The sequence below is a fragment of the Aythya fuligula genome, chromosome 3 (assembly GCF_009819795.1).
Source record: "Aythya fuligula isolate bAytFul2 chromosome 3, bAytFul2.pri, whole genome shotgun sequence".
In the NCBI taxonomy this organism is placed as follows: Eukaryota; Metazoa; Chordata; class Aves; order Anseriformes; family Anatidae; genus Aythya; species Aythya fuligula.
The window spans coordinates 42,901,061-42,922,615 of NC_045561.1; the positions used below are offsets into that span (position 1 = coordinate 42,901,061).

The 21,555-nt window shown below is 35.2% G+C and overlaps 1 protein-coding gene across 1 annotated transcript in view; it reads right to left on the bottom strand.

The window, feature by feature from the left end:
* Positions 1-21,555, bottom strand: part of TTC13 (tetratricopeptide repeat domain 13) — a 38,468-nt gene that overhangs the window by 15,383 nt on the left and 1,530 nt on the right. Inside the window, exons 2-15 of the mRNA XM_032183856.1 lie at positions 20,607-20,701; positions 19,259-19,334; positions 16,410-16,480; positions 14,238-14,303; positions 12,763-12,855; positions 12,014-12,130; positions 11,108-11,218; positions 9,391-9,473; positions 6,952-7,093; positions 5,471-5,645; positions 4,922-5,078; positions 3,715-3,845; positions 3,266-3,398; positions 358-450 (exon numbers count right to left, since the gene is read on the bottom strand). Of these exons, the coding sequence (XP_032039747.1) occupies positions 358-450; positions 3,266-3,398; positions 3,715-3,845; positions 4,922-5,078; positions 5,471-5,645; positions 6,952-7,093; positions 9,391-9,473; positions 11,108-11,218; positions 12,014-12,130; positions 12,763-12,855; positions 14,238-14,303; positions 16,410-16,480; positions 19,259-19,334; positions 20,607-20,701 (1,543 nt within the window). The remainder of the gene's footprint in view (positions 1-357; positions 451-3,265; positions 3,399-3,714; positions 3,846-4,921; positions 5,079-5,470; positions 5,646-6,951; positions 7,094-9,390; positions 9,474-11,107; positions 11,219-12,013; positions 12,131-12,762; positions 12,856-14,237; positions 14,304-16,409; positions 16,481-19,258; positions 19,335-20,606; positions 20,702-21,555) is intronic.

Here is a 21,555-nt window from a genome sequence, read left to right on the forward strand (position 1 = left end):
TCTTCAAGAAGTATCATCTGCAGTAATAACAGCTGTGATTAACTTTACATTAAAAAAAGATCATTTGGGAATTAAAAACAGTATGTAAAAATATGCACCTTCCAGGTACTACTTTTTATCTTGCTGTAACTCAGTTGTACAGTTGAAATCCAGGAGGAAGAGAAAATGTCATCAGTGAAAAATAAGAGTGCACAACAAATAAATATTCCAATAGAAAATAAAAAATACACATTAAAGTAAATAATATAGTATTGGACACATATGTCCTTAGCGTGCATGCTGTTTCATGAACAACCAGTAAGTTTTGGTACAGTGCCTTAGTGTGTGTGAAAAAGCTGTTTGGCAAAACTCTCATACCTGATTAAATTAATGTGATTATTAAAACCTCTGCTAAGGCTTCGGGCGGGCATTTGGTCCAACCAAAGCACAGGCTGGTCAGGGTCTGCTATCCTAAAAGACAAAGGATGTTAACATTGGCACGTTTTACTCCATGTAATATTTCTAATTGAACTTTGTTCTCTCACACAATTTTTCACAAAAGCTATAATTCAGAAGTCACAAAAAATGCTTTTTGTTTTTTTTTTTTTTTAAAGAAATGTACATAGGGTTTTCATAAGAAAAGAATTTATAAGCATTTTATGTAGCTAGAGGTTGGCTCACAAAAAGTAAGGGTTTCAAACAAAGTTGCAATATGTCCTATGGTCTTTCAAAGCTTTGCATCAACCGGAAAACATAATTCCCAACCCTTCCCTTCTTTTTAAAGGGGGAAAGCAGAGTATTTTCAGAAGTGCACTCCTTGTACCTAAAGCATCCTCTTATTTTATCAGAATACTTACTTACAGAATGGTAGCTAGTATTAGTTTTTGCCTCGTTTTAAATTCCATAGTGCAAAAATGAGGCTGCTTGCTTCTCGTGTCTTTCATTTAATAAATTAAGAACAGTAGCACAGGCAGTGAAAACAGAGGTTTTCCTAGTGCTGTTCTGTTGATATACTTCAAACACCTTTTTGGCAGATCTATTTTTAAGGAGTGGCTATCAGTCTGATTTCTACTAATAATTGGCTTATTATATCTCACTCATCTGGACAAGAACTATTAACACTAATGTTACTTTATTTCTTCCTCACTCTCTTGTTTGTTTCACCTACCTGTTTTAGCCTTTTATTAGAAAATAGAACCTTTGCAACACAACTGTTTTTTACTTTACAAAAGAAGTAAGTATAATAGGGACTCCACTGTGGCCCCTAGCTGCTACTATCATATAAACAAATAAAATTAGTTACCCTACAGTAATTGGGATTCTTCAGTCAAATGTGCCTACAATTATTCCATTTTAGGGTACATAAAACAAAAGAAAAATCTGATTCTCATTGCCAACAGAACCCATGAAATCCACAAACAAGTATGTCTTCCTATTGATAAAGGTATACACAATTCCTCCTACGACAGCCTTCACTTGCATCAGAATTGCTCACCTTAAGTATTAATGAGTTCAGTATCAGTGATGCTTTAAGAAAAATAAATCCCAACACAGCATAAGACCTAAAAATGTGGGCAAGTCTAGTACCAGGTCCTCTGAGTCACTTCTGCCTTAACTGCTTGGAAGGTTGTGGGAATCTTCATGTCAAAACTGAATACTGTGTCTGCAGCAGGGAGCTTGACGTTGCACAGTATGTTAGTTTATAATGCACAGGTGTTAACTAAGGAGAGATTTTTAAGAACCAAAAACCTATAAAGAATTAAACCAATACAAGTGAGGTGACTGCTGTATTTTGTCTTTCTGGACTCAAAAAAAAAAAAAAAAAATTCAAACACGCCTCGATTCCGTCTTGTTCTTCACAGATGTTACTGCCAGAATAACAGCAGAAAAATGCTGCCTCATTCTACGATTCTACAACTCTGAGTACGTTATTGGTCACTTCTGACTCAATAAAATGCACAAGCCACAGAAAACTATGACAGACTGGGAAACCATTCTGGATGATTGCTTTGTACTTGTTTTACTCTTACACTTTTTCTTACGAACCTTCAACTAGCTTTTGCTGTTGACAGGATGCAAAGTTTTATTGACCACTGGTCTGAGCTATAGAGTTCAAGATAGTAACTTTTCTTACTGAGGAACCTGATGAGATGAGCCCAATCTGATCAATGTTACATGGCTATATTACTGCATTTTTTGTGAATTATTTCACGTGAATTAATCACGCAAAAAATAAAAAGTTCAAATGTTGAGTATTTCAGCTGACAAGATTGTCACAGACTGCTATTAAACGTCTGTTGTTTTCAAGGCCAGCAGTTTCAGACACAATACTCTGATAACTTCTGCTCAATCAACTGGACTGCATTTGAAACAAAACCAGAGCAATCCTTTCGCCAAACCTATCAATCTCCAAATGGGAAAGCAAGACATTCCAAAAGGCTGTTCAGAAAGGCAAAATACTATGAAGTACTTTGCTAATAACTTCATAGAATAAAAAATTAACAAAAATGAATTTATTCGAATAAATAATTATTTATGCAAAAAAAAATAAAAATGCTAGTTGTACACTAATGAAAAAAAATCATTGATATTTACAATGGCAAGAGATAATCAGATTCAGGTCTCCAGCAATCAGTTTGTGCAATTTTTCCATAGAGATGGGGTAGAAAAACCAAGTAAACATTAAAAAAACAAAAGTATTCAAGATGACTAAAATATATTCTATAGAACATTAAAAAAAAAAAAAAAAAAAAAAAAAGTATTTCTATTTCTGATAACAATTTAATGTGAAAGTAATTGAGAATTAATAGAAGATACAATAAAGTATTCAAAAAAACACACATTATTTGGTTTGGTCTTAATTACCTTTGAATGATCTATTTGTGTTTACCTACCAAAACACTCATCCATCCTCTCTACATTAGCAACACACTTTTGCTTTTATCTACTCTTTTTCCATGAAGAATGTAAAAAAAACAACAACAACAACAAAATGAAACAACACACCAAGTAAAGAATCCCTCTAACCCCAGAATGCCTCAGTCTGAGCTCTTTGTTTAGATTACTTATTGTTATGCAGCCCTTTATGGAATGCATTGGATTTTTCACAAATATATGCACAAAGATACATTCAAGTATATAGGCTAAGATTGACTCCCTTTAGCTTATTCAACTGTTTCTAGCACAGAAATAACAATTGTTCTACCTGTTCAGACTACAGCCCTTTGGTTAACTGAAGCATGCACCATTATTACAACTTAAGGCTTGTTTTCTCTCTTATCATTACCTTCGCCACTTCACAGCAATATCAAACATATCCCTCCACTGCATCAGTCTGGTTTTCCCATTCATCCGAACTTTTGAGTTTGCCCACGTCCGCTGCACAGCTTGCATTACTTCTAAAGTAGCCAATCCCATTGCTGGGAGAAGGAGGAGAGAAGGACAAACAACAAAAACAGAAAAGCAATCAGAACCACACACTTATTTTTGTACAGACAGGAAAACTGAAGCAGGGAAGTGATGTATTTACAGAAAAAAATGCCCGTATCATTAAAAACTGGGAGATCATCTTTTCCAGGAAATTTGCTGATATAATTATTATTTTCATTTTAACTTTTTATATAAGTATTCGAAATGAGTAGAGCTTAAGACCAATTTGCAGGTAGTAAAGGCATGGCATTAAATTGTAACCACATTAATTTTTTAATTCTCAAGTTGAGAGCTTTTTCAGTATACCTCTATGTATTCTTTTATTTGGAAGAAATCCTGGTGTCTCATACTGCATCATGGAACCCAGATGATCAGCTACACATATGAGTTCTTGCACATCAGTCTTATAGCTTTCAAAATTCTGAAATAACACATCTCTTACAGAGGAGAAAAACATACATCAGACATAACTTGGCAACATAGGTCTTGGAAGTTATAAAACAATTTGTTCATCTGGTAATCCATACTGTTCATGTGGGAAATACTCAAAAACTGACTTTTTGACACTCGTTTCTTTTCCCACCTCACTAAATATACATAGTATATGGCAGTTATACTATCTCAAATCAAATCCTCATTCTACTCATCTTATTATTACCAAAAACTATTTCATCTTCAGACTTTCTCATAGTAATTGGCACTAAAAGTTAACCAATAACACACCTTCTTGAAATGCCACGCTTACCTGAGGAACCTCAACACTAAGTAAGGAAAGAATACATATAGAAGCTGGAAGTCTTATTCTGCAAATTATCCCTTAATTCTGTAAAAGCTTCTTGCATATATGGAATAGAATCCATCTTTTTAACACAAAAGCCATATATTTTTAACTCAGCATTATTTTTACATAGAGGAATTAAGTGAGAATATATCTAGAAATTCATTTATATCAGGAGAAACTGCTATTCTTCCTTTAAGTACATATTTCTGAAGACTAGTCTAATAAATCCCGTGCTCTGTTAGCTGATATTATGCTGCCCATAAAATATTAGTTATCTAAATTATTCTGGAGAATATTTTTCCTAGTGAAACCCATCTGTTATTAACAAATCTACTTAATAGTTGAGAAATTACACCTCTAACAAAAATAAAATAAAATAAAATTTAACACATAGCAAGAAACTAGTAAGGGTGCTACATAGCATTGCACTCAGCATCTCAAACTTTTCAATGCCTTAACACTGATTGCAAAGAAAACAAAATAGAATAGTAAATCATTAAAGCTGTATGATGTGAAACAATATTGCTTATGTGAAAATCAAACTGAAAAAAAGTCATTGTAAGTATCATTCTTCCTCTTTTATGAACTGAATCAACTCCAGTTGCTACAGTTTTCGAAAGAACCTACACTCACTGGATTTCCACAGTGTAAGTGCCTCAGAATAGCATTTTTAAAAGTCAAGCAGAAAAAAAAGCATTGTGAATAGGCTTAAAAAATAATAAAATTGCTCACTTTATATGTGGCTGTAACCCTGGCTGTTCTTCATAATTTTCTATAAGAAAAGGAAGATTTTTGGCCCAGTGGTCCTTGAAATTTCCAGGAAGATCTATATCAATATTATACTCTGTAAGAGGGGTATCCAAATGTGCATGCAAGTATCTAGAATACTCTGGAGGAAAGAAATAAAATTAAATACTGTTCGCATGATTATTCTACTTCTGTAATTATATAAGATCAGAAAACAGATTATACATTTGTCGGTTATCCAACATAACTTAAATAAGGTATTACTCTTCAATAATCAAGTTTTGTTATTAGCTAATTTCCAAGACAGACATAAGCCTACTTCAGCTAAGTACCACTTTACCTTTTCACAGAAATATGAATCAGGTTTACGGTGCCGACTTTTAACTGCATGAACAAACAAGTGTGTACATTTTCTGGATGACACACTATCATGCTCCTCAGGATGTACAATGTTTCCTTAAAATTGACATAATTATAACCACACTTGCACTTTCAGGGTTCTTACAGGATTTAAAGCGAAAAAAATCAACTCACCTCGGAGATATTTCACTTTCAGATATTCTGGACTGGCTTTCTGGCCTGGTAGTGGATCATTTAACATAACTTTAGTCTGAGCTTTTATGCCTTCATAAAACTGTCCCATTGCAACATGGCTGAGTCCTTTCATATACTGGCATACTTCATTGTATGGTTCTAGCTGTAGACACCTCTAGAAGGTTAAAGGAATAAAGCATTCACAAATCAAGAAACAGAGAATGAGAATCTTCAAATAAGCTAACCTGTTTTGTCAGAAGGCCTTCCCTACTGAAAAGATTTACTGATTATTAAGAAGCACTTTCCACCAAAGTTTTCTTTCAAATTCTTCCTGGCACTTAGATTGCTAGCAAAGAAAAGTACTTCTAGCTTTACTAAAGAAAAGGAATTGCCAGTGCAAATATGCTTTTGATCGCACTAATTGTTATGAAAGTAGACTGTGTTTGCACTAATGATAACAGGTTTAGTTTCATTAGTTGAATTAAACTACAAAAAAAACAGTCATTACATTAATGTGATTTTCTTGACTAGTTCAACATATGGATTGAAGAAATGGTGTGATATCTTCATTAGTTCATGCATTAGTACACTTCATTATTTTAGTCAAATATTTACTGTATGTTAAACACATAGCAAACTGATATTCATTCATTTAAACAATGCTCTGATTCTTTTTCTAACAATTACATCTCTTTAGAGGAACATTTCTGTCTTAAAAGTTAAATCATCCTTTCAATTATACCAGTATCTACAAACTGTGTTCTACAAGAGGAATACATAATGACTAAGGAAGTGTTCTCCTTAGAATAAGCACAGTCGCATTCAAAGGGGATATAGTCATGTCCACATCTCATTTCAATTATTGTTTTAAAAGCGATTGTTAACCACATGTCTATATCATTATTGTTCTGCCTGCAAAATGAGGCTGTTACTTAATGTCCATGGAAAGAGGCAAGATTTTATTTACCTAAAGAACTATGTACTTTTTTTCCCCCCAAGGTCAGTGGCTTCCTACATAGCATGAGTTGTTTCAAAACACGGAAAATGCCTCAGAAATTATTGTTCAAAAAAAATGGAACTTTGTATGCATATTTTAAGCTTAAAATTACAAAGAAGACTAAATCCTTTCTTCCCCCAGGTACAAATAAACATTTAAGTTTCAACCCAAAGTAAAATATTAGCTAGAACACAATTACCAGTTTCAAAAAACTGATAAATCATTTCAACCAGAGCATGATAAGGAATTCATGAAGTAGAGGAAGTATCTTAGTTTTAGCCAAATTTCATTTTTAATTCTAAACTCCAAGCTTTTAATAAATCTTTTATGACAGACTTAAACTGTATTTAAATTCAAATGCACATTCTTCTTAGCATTCAGAATGTAAAACTTGGAATTTGTCTTTTTTTAAAACAATTCTTGTATACTCATTTTTGTTAAAATATTTTGATTTCTTATTTAAAGTGGGTCTTACACTACATACCTTAAAATTCTTCAGTGCTTCATCTAAGCTACCATGATGATAAAGCATCATTCCTTTGAGCTGTAATGTCTGAACGTGATTTTGATTTAGCAGCAAAGCCTTCTGGAAGCTCTCTGTAGCAGCATCGAAGTTGCCAAGTTCCCTAGGGAATTCCATAAAGTATAAAGTGAAAAATACATGGTGACAGCAAATTTACTTGTTAAAAGTTGTTTTCATGTGTCCACAGGGGATATCATCAAAATGGAATGCAATACTAATAGGAAATTTCTTCAGCAAAAGCAGTAATTCTCTAACTGTTCTTTGGTGGTATTAACAGCTGCACAAAGTTTTTTACTAGCTGAAATGTGTACTCTAATATGCAATGCCACAAGACCACAAAAATTTTCCACAATTCTATATGGACATAAACCATTAAAAAAAATAATTTAAGTATGGGTTTCAGAACCTAACAGAACCAAAATTTCCAAAAAATGCATTCTTAGAGAATGCAATCTCTGACAGGTCTTTTAACATTTTATATAAACACTATTTAATATACAAAATACTTAAAATGTTGAATAAGAAAGTGCGTGGTGTTTGGAAGATGAAACTAAAAACATACTAACAAACGTAGTGACTTACTCCATGGTCAGGACAGCTTTTAGTTTCTCTGTGTCTGTTTTTACTATCCAGAATAAATAAAAATAGAAATAGTACACAAGTAATTTTTTCCTCAAATATTTGTCCAGGAGACTGATTTTTAAAATTTAAGATCTTGAAGTTCTTTCTAGGTCAAGTTACATTACCTGAAATTAATCCAAACTAGCAATGCCAGAAAAGACTAACAACATTAACCAGTTTTAAGTACATTTGCCAAAAAGAATTTGTAGACAGATCAGTGATTAACCACAGCTCTTCTGTTTCAAGCACATGCACGAACACAGAAGTCACTAGACTCAAAGCAGAAATTAAATAAAATGCCATAACTGATGTTGTGCAGAAGGACAAATCGGAGACTCAGAATTGCCTACTTCCACTATAAAAAAAAATCTTTAAAAGATTTTTTTTAAGCACCATATTTGAAATGTAGAAGAAAGAAGGTGTGAACTTAAAATATCTAATTTTAGAAAGAAAGAAGCATCTGTCAGCTGAAGTTAACCAAGGGCTGTCCTGGAGAACTTAGGTATTATTTCTGCCTCTCATAACACCTGTGTGTTTATGGGAAAGTATTTCAGACTTTCCTAGTTGGCCACTAGTTATAGCCCCCTCTGTTATTAAACAATATTCCATTCATCTTCTGGTTGTTGGCTGAGATTCCTTATCTCACTGCTGAGCATTTTAGATGAGCCAACAGTAATTGTGCTTTGCATATTAAGTGTAATAAAACAAAAAACAAGCAAAACAAGAAATGAAGTTTCTTTTACATTCCTTCTGCCATTATTTCCTGAGGACCAGAGAACTTTGAGTGTGGTGGACAGTGAGAGGGGAGAAAAGCAACATACTTCAGCTGATTGGAATGCTCTGATTTAGTGACTTTTGCTTTGTAAGACAACAATCCACTGCAAAATGAAACTTTAAAAAGCTTGTTTCCCCGTCATCCCCATCCCTCAAAGCAAAACTTCTTCAGACTGAAGTTTCTTGGACACAGGATAGAAAAGATGAGAGAGAGAAAGTCTCACATCCAAACACAAAACACATAGTTAAAGGATTTATTGGAAATGTAAAAAGGCACCTACCCACATTCCAGGCTAAATTACTGACAATTCATTAGCACCTGAAAAGTATTCACACACCACAGTAACAAATACCACAGAAAAACTCATGAGGAAACTAACCATTATATTGAGTTCAGAACGCAGAGACTGTAATAAGGCACAAGTCCACAAAGCTAATAATAAAAACTTAATGTAATAAATGTAATTCACTGCTTTCAGTAAATACTGCATGTTCTGTATGCTGAAGGAAGCATACAGCCTGAAGAGAACATGACCACATAACTAAAATCTGTATGAAATGCTTGTGTACCATCCCTACCCCATTTAACCCTTGATAAACAGAATATGCTTCTGCTGCAACAGCATTTCTGCTGCAGATCAGTACTTTCCAAAAATAGTAATGTAAAATATGAAATAGAAAGTTGACAAGACACAGCAAGTTGGGAAAAGAACTACAATGTGCAGAGATACTCAGTTGATGACTATGTTATGTTCCCATCTTACTGATACCTGCCATTCACCTAACCTTTGATCCACAGCTGCTGGGGACTGAATTAAAACTACAGAGCAAACCTGAAAATTATTTGTCTTGAACACATGCTCACGTAGCCATACTGGCCACAGGAGCTATCAAGGACACATATGATTCTGCATGGTTTTGTAACAAATGTGTGAAACTTTGGAGTGCATTTTAAAGAAGACAATCATATAGAAGAAGTTTAAAACTATTTCTGAATGTCCTTACCTGTAGGCTTGTCCCAGACTTTTATATGCATCTATGAAGTCTGCTTTCTGCTTCAGAGCTTCTTTGAAAGATTCAATGGCTTCCTATAGAGAGATAATAACAAAAAAGTTTGTCACTTACTACCTCCGTACCATTTTAGCATCAATAGTTACTTGCCATGGATTTAGTTATTCATCAGAACTTTGTAAGAAACTTAAGTTACTTGTACAGAGCTAGTATAAATCCTGTCAAGATTCTTATTTAGAATAGGCATCAAATATATTCTGAGTACTATCTCCTAGAAGCACCAAAATACTTATTGAACAAAAATATAAGATAGTCATCTACCATTACTGACTGTCTTGTATACTCTAGATAAGTTTTAGATGCCGGAAGATTATCCCCAAAAGCAATGTCTTTTCACTCAAAAATTAACACCCCCCCCAAAAATTAATACCCTCTCAAACTGAGCCAAAGCTCAGTTTCCAGCAAGCCTAGTAAAACCTAAGAGGTGACCTGTACAGCCTTGCTTTAAGAACCACTCCTGACAGTAATTTATTAGAGGATAAACAGGAGTAGAGGTATGCTTGGAAATGCAGAGCCACTCAGTAACAATCTCTCAGAAACAGAATATTAGAGAGGGATGAAAGGGCTGTAATGGGTAAGATACTTCCTCCAGGAAAAAAAAAAAAAATGGGGTAGAGGAAAGCAAAGAATTGTGTCGATTTGCAAATCTGAAAAAAGAAAGCATTGTTCCCATCTTGAAGATTGAGGCATTATTTACTCTTGTCAGTTATATTTCCACGTTCACTTTCTGGGCTTTTGGCTGTCTACATCAAAAATCAGAAATTCAATCCAACTATTATTTGCAAGTACCTCACTTGACTGAGATAAGATACAGACAGTAAGTTCAGTGACATCCTGGAGTTCTCACCTTGTACAGTGAGTGTGCGTGTGTGAGGGGAAAATACCAGCATGGATACAAAAAGGGTAGTGATAAACTATGAAAGATACTGGGCTGAAACCCAGGAGTTCTGGGTTGTCTCCTGGTTCTGTCAGGCTTTCTTCATACAACCTTTACTGAATTCCAAGCTGTTAGTAAAGGCAAAAAAAAAAATCCACTTTCTTGAAATTTAAGAATCACAGTTATATCTTTGCATCTCAAATTGGTTTCAGTTGATTGAAAAAGGAAACAACTTCTCTGCTCATTTTAGAATCTGAGGGAACAATTATGTCCCCCCTATTTATCTATGAGCACTTCAGAATCAACTTATATCACAGGCACTGATGTAGGGTTCTCTATTCCTGGTTTCTTTGAATAATAGCTTGATTCTAGCTCATTCAAGAAAGAATCTAATATTATTTTCCTCTTCATCCCTTTCCCATTCACAGGCTCCCCTAAGGAGTCTCCATTTCATGAAAAAAAAAAAAAAGTTTAATACAACCATGCAGATCTTAGCAGAGATGCAAAACACAAACATCTTTGAAAGCACTACATAAACACATCATCAGTTATGACTGATTTACCAACGCCCATCAAGACCAGCAGTACTTATATGTCATATTATGAAGCATTACATTGTTAGAATTGGACTAAAAGCATTTTCATTTTGCTTTTACTCCTTTGCCTTAAAGTTTTTATGTGAGAGAAATATGTATGCCAACACCAAATGAGATTTCTACAACTATTTTTTGGAAATAACCTCAAATAGAGAATTGTTATTTAACATAACTTTACCTTCAAGAGTCCTCTGTGAAAAAAGGTTAAGCCTTTATAAAGCATAGCTATAGGCTGATTTTTGTTCAGTTCCAGTGAGTGCTGAAAATCTTCGTGGGCTGTTGCATAATCCTGTGATAAAGTAGATTTCAGATGACAGAAGAAACACTATACAAATAAAGAGTAATATATATTTGTATTTTCATAAAGTTAAACTACAGAATTTTCTTTGATATATGAAGTTACCCTCAGGGCCAAACAGCAATGATTGTAAACTGCCACTCAGAATATCAACAAATAAGGAATGAATAATACACTTTCAACTTTTTCAGTGAGTGCTGTAATAAAACAAAGTAAAGGGAAAAAAAAGACTAGACACAGAGACAGATCAGAGCAAAGTGAGCTGTCAGCTACTAGAATTCAGACAATCTTTAATGTCAAATGAGTAACTTATCTTCAAAGTGTAAGAAAATCAACACAAACTGATTACATAACAAAACAGGATATTAGTTTTGTTTTTTAAGCATATATAGTAGTTACTGTGGTGGCCATACCTTTTCCTTTTTAGACTAGTATTTAATAATACTCCTTAAATGCAATTGGAGGTTATAAATCAAATTCTTTATCCATATCCTATTCCTCAAACACACACAATAATTGGAGACAAGCACGCAAGGTAAACCATGTAGTTGCCCTCTGCTTCTCTGCATTAAATAGAAACGCAGATGAAATCCTTGAATAATATCTTTGAACTGCTGGAAAGTTAAATACGTTAAAAACAAGGCTTCCCCCCCTCTGCTTAAATAGTAAAGATGGTCTTGAACAAAAGTAGCAATTGGTATAAAAAAACACACAAGAAAATGCCAAACAAAAACCCAGCAACACCCACACAACCAGAACCAAACAGAACCATCCAAATCCACTAACCTCAGATATGAAGTACAGGGTGCCTCTATGCCTGTAAAGCCGTGCCGATGGCTGTAGCTGAATAGCTTTGGTGAGGTCAGATAATGCTTCACTTATTCGTCCTAGAGGGGACAGTATCTAAGAGACCCAACGAAAACATCAGTTTAGAGCATGCAGGCTGAATGGATTAGTTTTAGAAATATGAGAATTATTCTTTTTCATGTTCAGCTGTAACAGAATAACTATATTTTTTAGAACAGGACAGAAAATTCTCCTTTTTCGAAGCTCTTATGAAATAGAACATCTTAAAGCATCTTTCCCTTGAAATACCAGTGTACTTTCAACCATCATCATTTTTAGGAACTTAATATTTTGAACAGAAACAAGACAACCAAAGCAAAATACTGTATTTCAAAGTAATTCCAACATACTCAACAGAAAACGTAATTAAAACCTTCTCAAACCTCTTCAGTTTAGGCAAAGTATTCCCCCCAACCAAAATTTGCCCATTTCCCAATTATATGAATGCCTTTCATATTTTTAGATCAAGATTACTAAAAAAAAAACATATTTATAAATATTTTATATTTTATAAATAATTGTACACTTAAACATAATATATGCTATACTATTGTCTATAGTAATTCCATTCCATGTATGTTTAATTTTAAAAGTAAACGTTCCAGAAATTACATGGAAAATTATACTTGAGAACACTGTGCAATTGCAACAACTTCCAAATACCTGAAAAGACAGAAGAAAATACTCACTTCTGCTCGTTGTTCAAATACTTCAGGATGATCTGGTTCTAGACTAATTACCCTACTGAGCTCAAAAAGAGCAAGTTCAGCATTTTTCACATCCTGAAAAGGAGAAAAATAAGCAAGGTAAACAACTGTGTGTACCTACAGTAATACATTCTGAGCGATGAAGAACAATTCATTTGGCTAAGACTCTGAAAATGCATTGATTTACATTAAATGCCCTTCACACCTCCGCTAACAAGATTAAGATGCGGCATGCTACAAATAGCTGAAAAACACCTATTTGCTATAAGAAAATGAACTCTGCTTGTAAACATCAATTTTGTGTTGCAGCTCTAATAACTTATTCTTGGCAGCAAAGCTGGCTCAAGTTCGCACACGAACTCCAACACACATGCACGCGCACACACACACACCAGTGCGTTCATCAATACCATTTATAACCTGATCTGAGGAGTTCTGGCAATCAGTTGATGGCATCAGTGTCTTGTCTAAGTTTTTAGATTTTCCTCAATAAGCTGTAGGATGGGAGCACATACTTCACCTACAAAAACATGGTTACTTAGGAAGCTGCTATATAACCAGTTTTAACATGCTAAACACCATCTTAGTGTCTCAAAAGAGGTGTTGACAGAAACCTCATTTTTTTGAAGCGAAACTGTAGCAACATCTAACAAAACTCGGGAAAAAAATCAGACTGGTGTTAAAAATATGCAAATACGAGGGACTTTAAGCTCCTGTCGGCACCACTAAAGAATTAAAGATCCTGCACAAGAGACATTTTCAAGAAGTTATTCAACTCTTGTTCCCTCTAGAATACTGAGAGACCACTCAATCATGAGTTAACGGGCTACATAAACTATATCTATTTTAAAACTTATTTTTGCTCAGGAAAATTTTGAGCAGTCAGCTCTAAGTAATTTAACTTGAAATGTATTAATTTGTTCAATAAGATTTGAAGAAGCATGTCTGTCAAGAAGCAATATAAAGCCTACTGGACTGCAAGAGCTGACGATTTTCCATGCTGAAATAAAAGACTTTTTTATTTCCAAATACAGACCAGATACAAAGATAAATTCTGTGGGGCTTCAGAAACCTGCATTTTAGAAGACACTGCTCGTTATCTTATCTGATAACTCTTTCAAGTAGCTGTAGATCCCAGCGCTAAGCATTACAATTCACCGCTCACAACTGTTCCTATATTCTCCTTTGGCATCCTTGCTTCATGTTGCTTTACTTTCACAGTCCCACAGAGAACACACCCATGGGCTGAGCAGCATGGTCCACTAGATCACTAGGTTACAGAGCACCTACCAAGGGAAGGACATGGGACACTTCTGCATCGCCTATAGCAGGAGAGCATGAGTTTACAACTTGATAGGTACATACCGTTCGATCTAAGCTCCTCCTGTAAAAGGCCTTCTTATAGGTTAGTTTCAAATAATTCAGTCACCTATAACTTTAAATAATCATCTACTTACATGGAGTCCTTTTTTTCCATATGCTATCCCTCGTCCATAGATTGCGCTAACCAGCTCCGGTTCTTCCTGTTAGATTAAGAACAAATGTAGTAATCGCTTAAAAAATACGCATCTTTCTTCAATAAATGTTTAATTCTTGTTGCTATCAACTAGCAAGCAATGAACAACCACAGCTGCCAGGCAAAGATATCACATGGATTGTATTACATCCTATACTTTCATATGGTCACAACCTTCCAGTTTAATATACTGGAATTAGCGGGCAGGATTTGTCTGGAAAAAGAGCTAAACATCTCCAACAAATCTGATGGGAGAGAAGAGAATTCATATGAGAAATGCTACCCACAGCATTTTTAACACTATTTTATAGCAAAAGCACTCAACAGTGAGATACAGAAAAGTTTCATGTATACTTTTTATTCCTTTCTTCTGGTTGTATTTATGATTTTTATAACACAAGAGGGAAGGAGTTTAGACTCTGAGAGGTTCTATTAGTTAAACAACATCTTGTGCAATAAAATGTAATCCGGCCATGGCTTCCCACCCAAATATGAAGAACTACAACTGCAGAGCTGGTTTTCTTGGCACAACTTTTCTAGGCAGTTAGGGGTTCCCTGAAATCCAGTCAGAAATTGCCAATTTAAATACCTGCAACCAGGTACGTAGCTGTGCTCATTTACCTGGGACAACTGCCAGGAAACAAATTACTGCATTGACTAAACAACAGATAAGTGGTGTAACCAATGCTGACAGTTTGCCAGACTTCAACTGATCCCAACTGTACACGTGCCAATGTCAAGTTCAGGTAACTTCCCTACTTTTAATATAATGACTAAGCATGAATGGTTTGTTCTGTTAAATGTTCCAATAATCATTTTAATAAGTGTATTTAAAATTGTCTTACGGAAGACAGAGTGAATGATCTCAATGACTCTACATTCTTTGAGGCATCTAATCATGATATCATGATTTCAGCTGAAGTGTGTGCATTACAAATCTGCTCTATTACATGCACACTTTTCACAGTAACTTTCTACAGTTGATATATCTCACTTATCTTCACTTTCTATTTTACCTTCTTACTCAAGAGAAGGCAGGAAGAGCTTTATAACTTAATTTTTAGAAGCAGGATTTTTCATTAGAAAAGTTAAATCATTCCTTACATTAGAAGCATACCAATGACAGATCTCTAAATAACTGGAAAAAGTTCTGATTCGTAGCTTGTTTGTCCTTTGGTAAGTTCCCTATAATAATGTTGTTATTATTTTTAATAAAAACTATTATTTATAATAGTTTTGTTATTATACTTTCAATCAAAGTATGAGCCATATGCTACCTGAGTCAAAACATGCATGATACTTGCAGTACTACTTTACCACTTCCATTTGTGCACTACAACCAGTTTAGAAAAAAAGAAGGCACATACTTCTCATAGTCACAGGTTCTTGGCCATATAAACACAGTATTTTGATATCAGCTTTAGGTATTGTTTTTTTGTTTATTTGTTGGTTTTGTTGTTGTTGTGTTTGTTTGTTTTTGTTGTTGTTGTTTCAAAAGTGGTTACCCAGGTTCATAGAAGATTCTGAATTCTTTACCTTGATCAGAAACAAATATCCTGAAGTATTAGCTAAGTTTTACTTACAAACTCATCACATGTTTACCACTGAAGAAGGATAAATCCATCATACAAAAGTATTATCACTAAGAATGCAAGGTGGAACTTGACACTAGCAGTAAGTTATCTTGCTCTGTTTTCTCCTGATGTTACTAGGAGCATCCTAACTGCAGCCCATCTCCTCCCATACACAGCAAAATTAAATGATCTCAGTCTACACACTAAGACAGGAATTAAAGGAACTTCAATCTTGCACAAATCGGTTTCTGAAGATGCTTTTTTAAATCGAAACATCATAAAGAAAATTATTCGTACAGATGAGAAAAATACTCACCAACTAACCAAGATATGAATCACCTGACTTTAAGAGCATGCTTATGCTTGGACAAAAAATAAATATCAGAGCTGTTATTCTCATTTTTAAACCCTTAATTCAATATGGTTTAGTAAAAGCCATAGGTTAGATCGGATAATTTCACAAAGTGATGTGTTTCTTTTTTTTTTTTTTTCCCCTTAAATACTACATTTAGCTTGAGGAGTCCAAAAAGAAAGCTTACCTGAAGCATTGTTGAAAATTGTCGTATGGCTTCATCATACAGGCCGTTGCCAATCAACACATAAGCAATTGCTAACAAGAAATTACAAGCATAAGTAAAACATCAAAAAACAGCTGGCTTCCTTCACACATACATTTTACAATTTGGTTGCATTTACAGGAATATACATAATGTACATACTAGCAACTTATATTAGTTGGTCAATTGTTTTCTAAACTGCCACTGAAATTGCCTTCTTCAACCATTACCTACCCTTTGTTAATTATTTCAGTTTGGATTATGCTCACCTGATTTTGGGTTTTGTCCCTCGCTCCTCTCTTTTTTTGCAAGCAGTTTAAGAAAGAGTTCATGTTAGAAAGGTACCACGACCCTATTTGGTAGCCCTATGTGAACTCTCAACTGTAAGTGCGCTTGGCTAACACTGATAGTTTTTTGATACTCCTATTAGAAAGCATCTGATTTTATTTCTTTGCATACATTTTGCTAAACTTTAATAGCTCACATTTTTTTCGTTCACTTGAAGTACCTAGAAAAACAAAAGTGACTCTGTTGTTTATAAAACTGAGATTGAAAAACACAGAATCCTTACCCATTTTAAAACACAAAAAGTTTTAAAGTTCTTGTACCCTGCCTTTGGAGCAGAAGCTAAGTATTTGAAAAAGAAACAGACCACTGTTTTTAGTAACATGTTCCTGTAATCTTCACAGGATACAAAAATAGTCAAGTCACAAGACTGAAAAGCTGTGGTTGTGCTTACGCGACTGAAGTTCAGTTTTGACAGCTGAATACCTACAACATGCTTAATGAAACAATCTTTCACCGGTCTTAGCTCTGGACTAAGATCTGCCCACGCTGCCCACAAAAAGCAAGCATCTTGCAAACTAGAGCTATGAAAGGTAAAGAAAAACATTTCCCCCAGCAGTTCACATGAACAGTTGAGAGCAGAACTGGGCACTGGAATTTTACTTTTCCTCACTCTTATACTGAGTTTTAGCAGTCATCCAAGCAGAATGGATGAGGTCTATCAGCTTAATTATTTACTCAAACATAAACAGACAAATAAAGCCAATTAGAACACAAGTATTTTTATAAGACACAGAGATTTTTCAGGCAGGCCACAATCTTCAGGCAGTGTCACTAAACTCTGTTCATTAAAGGAAGAAAAAAAGATAAGTGAAAGAAGTGAGAAATGTGTTTAACCCAGAGACTCCTTAATTCTTGGAGCATTTATTTTACACAGAAGGAAGTGCATGTGCAATATAAGCTTTTTCCTCAATACATAAAAAGCTTCACTCTGTGCAGACATATAGCATAGCCACCAACTGAAAGAAAACAGGAAGAATCAAGGACAGTTTGAAGAGCTGTTGAGTTTTTGTCATTTCACTATCCTCCAAGCCTACAGGTTTCTTGGTATCATCTTTATGGTTCCAATCCCCGCACACAGAACAACCAGCAAATAAAAAGAAGATGAATTCAAGCATGCTATCATTAAACAAAAAAGCTGAGGAAGCAAGAAAATGGAAACTACTTGTCTTGCTGATAATGAGTTTCAGTTTTATCTTCACTTAAGACTCTTGGCAAAACACGAGGCTGTAGACCATGTCTGTAAAGCTATGGCAAGTGATTGACAGTAGCTGACAGAATATCAGCATTTTCAATTCCAGCTTTCCAATTAATCTTCAAGTACTAGAAACATTACAAGTAGATTTTTCATAATGACATACAAGGGTTAACAATGATCCATTTGTCCAAGTATCTGCATACTAAGTTTCTTCAGAATGCAAGATACATTCCATGCTACTTTTCCTCAGACAGTTACAAGCAGTAGCACAGAAACAAGAGGGACCCAGGCTCCTCACAGCAGGACATACTTGAAATAAAGTGGGTAGCTAGATGTCAGCCTACAGGCAAAACATGATAATAGGGACCCTCTGGCATACTCTTCAGTCTACAGTGCAGATATTAAAGCATCAAATATTTTCTGCTGGTTGGAAGTTCAGCATTCCCTAAAAGAGTCTGGAAACATGGTTAGGTATGCTAGCAATATGAAAGATTAAATCCTTAACTTTTGCTGGATAAATCCTTGAAGGCAGAAGTTACATCAACAAATAACTACCCAATTGTTTTTACTTTGTTACACAAATTATGAGGAAAGACTCTCTTTGCTCTTATACAAAAGACCCTTTGCTGTCTTCCTTGAAACACATTCTCACCAATCTCTTTGCTGCCTCGTAGTGCCCACTGCTTCCTTCACAGGATACCATTTTGGAGAAGCAGTGCAACTAACTTCTTCCTCAAAGGTTTTGAGAAAAGGATTTCTTGTCGCTTTATTTGAAATGCCTCCATCTTCTGCCCCAAGAGTGCTTTGAAAAAACATCAACAAGTAGTGGACTGCAGAAGGACACAAATTCAGAAAGCCTTCTTACTGCCTGTAAGCACTGATGAAAAGAGTGTGTGAAGAGCACAAAACAGGTCCAAGACCTATACTTTTCAGAAAGCACATCCCACTGATATTTTTCTGGATGCCTGAATAGTTTTAGCCATCAATAGTGACAGAAAAGGGAAGCAGAAAGTAGTTGAGACTGTTTAATAGGATTTAATCACAATGATTTCTGAACACCTGCTTAAGCAGACTCAGGGAAGAATTCCAGTGAGCATAGCAGAGAGGATTTTTAGGAAAACATAACTGTTTTCTCTTTGCGTAACCATTGAAAATGAACTGGTCTTTTTAGGATAGTTTTTTAATTAATGTATCACATAGGAATCAATAGTTTAGTTTCAAAGCATTCAGTACTACTACTCGGCATGTACTTCACCTGCACAAACAAACCTCATATAAGACACCTTACCCAGTTCTTCATTTGTGCTGTCATTATCAGTAGCAAATGGAAATCTTTTCTGCTCTGCAAGTGACTTCGCTTGACTCTGTAAAACATCATGGTTTGTAGTGTTTAGCAAACAGCAACAAAGAATTTAACAGAACTTTAACAGAGAATGCTTTAAATCAAAGCGTTAAGACTACTGTGATTGCTCTAATTGAAAACAAATTCAATCCTAGTCTTTCACAGGGAAAAAAAATTGTTTTTCAGTCAGATACTGCCACTATCCTCTCTAACAAAAGGCTAACTAAAGGTTTCAAATGAAAGAACATTGACAGTATTCCAGGAGTGGTTGCTGTTTATACATTACACCTGTCTAACGTGAAGTTTTAGAAGTTTAACACATATGTTACTTCATAGGAAAGTTTCAGTTTTTACCCCATCAACTATTCCTTTGTCTCCTACAAAGGGAAGAGTACTACAGAAGAGTAAAACACAAAATGAAATACCAAAAAAGCATAGCTCCAGCAATAAAGACAAGTTTAACTTAGTAGTGCCATGCTAAAGAAAAAAAGACTGTCCTAAGAACTTTAAATTGGTTACAGCTGAGACTACAACAGGCTTAGCAAAGCCTAAACTATTTTGGGAACACAAATCTTATCTGCACAAACTGATTTTGCCTGAGACAGCCTCCCATTTACTGACATACTCTACCCTGTTCGTTTTCGTAAGTTTTTTCCAAAGATAGCTATAAGCCTAGCAGAGCAACACACATTAGAAAAACGCAAAACTCTCATTCAGTAAACCTTTCAAACTGGAAGTAAGAATGGAAAAACTAACTTCTCTCACTGCTCAGTTCTCTTCTTTTGAACTGCACATCTGTACATCTTTAACTTTGCAGAAAACAGCTTAACACTTTAAGCTTCAGATGAGATTTTTAACTTCATTTCCTCTACTGAGAGGACTGTGCTTTGTCTTCCTGCCTTCTGGTTTTGGTTTTTATTTTTGTCTTGTTCAGTCAAAAGAAGTCCCATCACTTGCACCCATGACAAAGATATTTCAACCACCTACGAGTGCAACAGTAACCTTCCCAAACCCATTATACACTTTTTGCTCTGTTCCTATAGTGAAAAGAAAGCTTCAATGGTTTATACTGCTGACAGCCCTAAAAACTCATGCTGGAGTACTACGAAGCCATTCCTTCATGAGCAACTTTAGTTCATTTGTACTTAAGCCCTTTGGGGACCTGTGGCTGCTAATCAATAGATGCTATTTATAGTTATTTGCTGAAAATTGACTGCATAACCAGTTGGAATTAAAGTGGTGTCACTTCAATCTACTAAAAACTGTTTTGTACATTATATTCTTAACAGCTTACCAGAATTTTTTCTGTGTTGAGAGAAAGCACAGACTCGCAAGATGAAGTCCCTCTTATGTCACAATCTGATTCACGGAAGTGCAAAAACGATGAGTCTAGGGGAAAAAAAAAAAAAAAAAAGAGAAAATTAATACCTTTAGGAATTCAAGAAGTCACACACATGCTCTGCCAACACATCCCACACTTCCTCATGTTTATCTTAGCTTCCCCCCAAAAAAAGAGCAGGGGAGTAATAAAAGGGGGAGGGAAACTGGAATCAAGAAAGGGAAAAAAAATGGGGTAGGTCGGTCCCCAGCTAGCACTGTGATCCTGTTTTCTTGCCCAACAAATTGAAGACCAAATCATCATTCCAAACCTGCGGAAGAAAATTAATGGAAGGGATCACATGGAGGTGGGCAAAGAGTTGCTGCTGGAAGTCCAGGACACAGAGCTAACAAAGACTGCAGAAAGTAGAGAGAACATGGCAAACCATAACTGACTACCGTCACAGGTATATTACTAAGGATAATATTACATTCAAATCTAGGAATGATACACAGCTTGTTAGGACAGCAAAGAAAAAGATTAACAAAGTAAATAAACAGCAAAAACAAACAAACAAACAAAAAGCCCCTAGACTGACCACAGGAGTCACTATCTCACCTACATGGTGCTTTGACTACTAGCCCAACAGAGCTGTGAGCTTTCCAATCTTCAGATCCTACAGCTTCTATCAATTTGAAACACCGCAAAAGCAAACAAGAAAAAGCAACAGTATTACTTCCTTGATTCCATATCACAAATACCAGGTATTTTATTTACAAACAAGAGTGGAAATAAGCTTGATGCTAAATTTGAAAGGGGGGAGGAGGGTGTACGTGCATTCTCATTAAGTTTGGCAGGCAGTGCTATTCTTGTAGTTTGATGACATAAGGCCTGCAGTTAGCTAACTCCCCATTTCGCTCAAGTG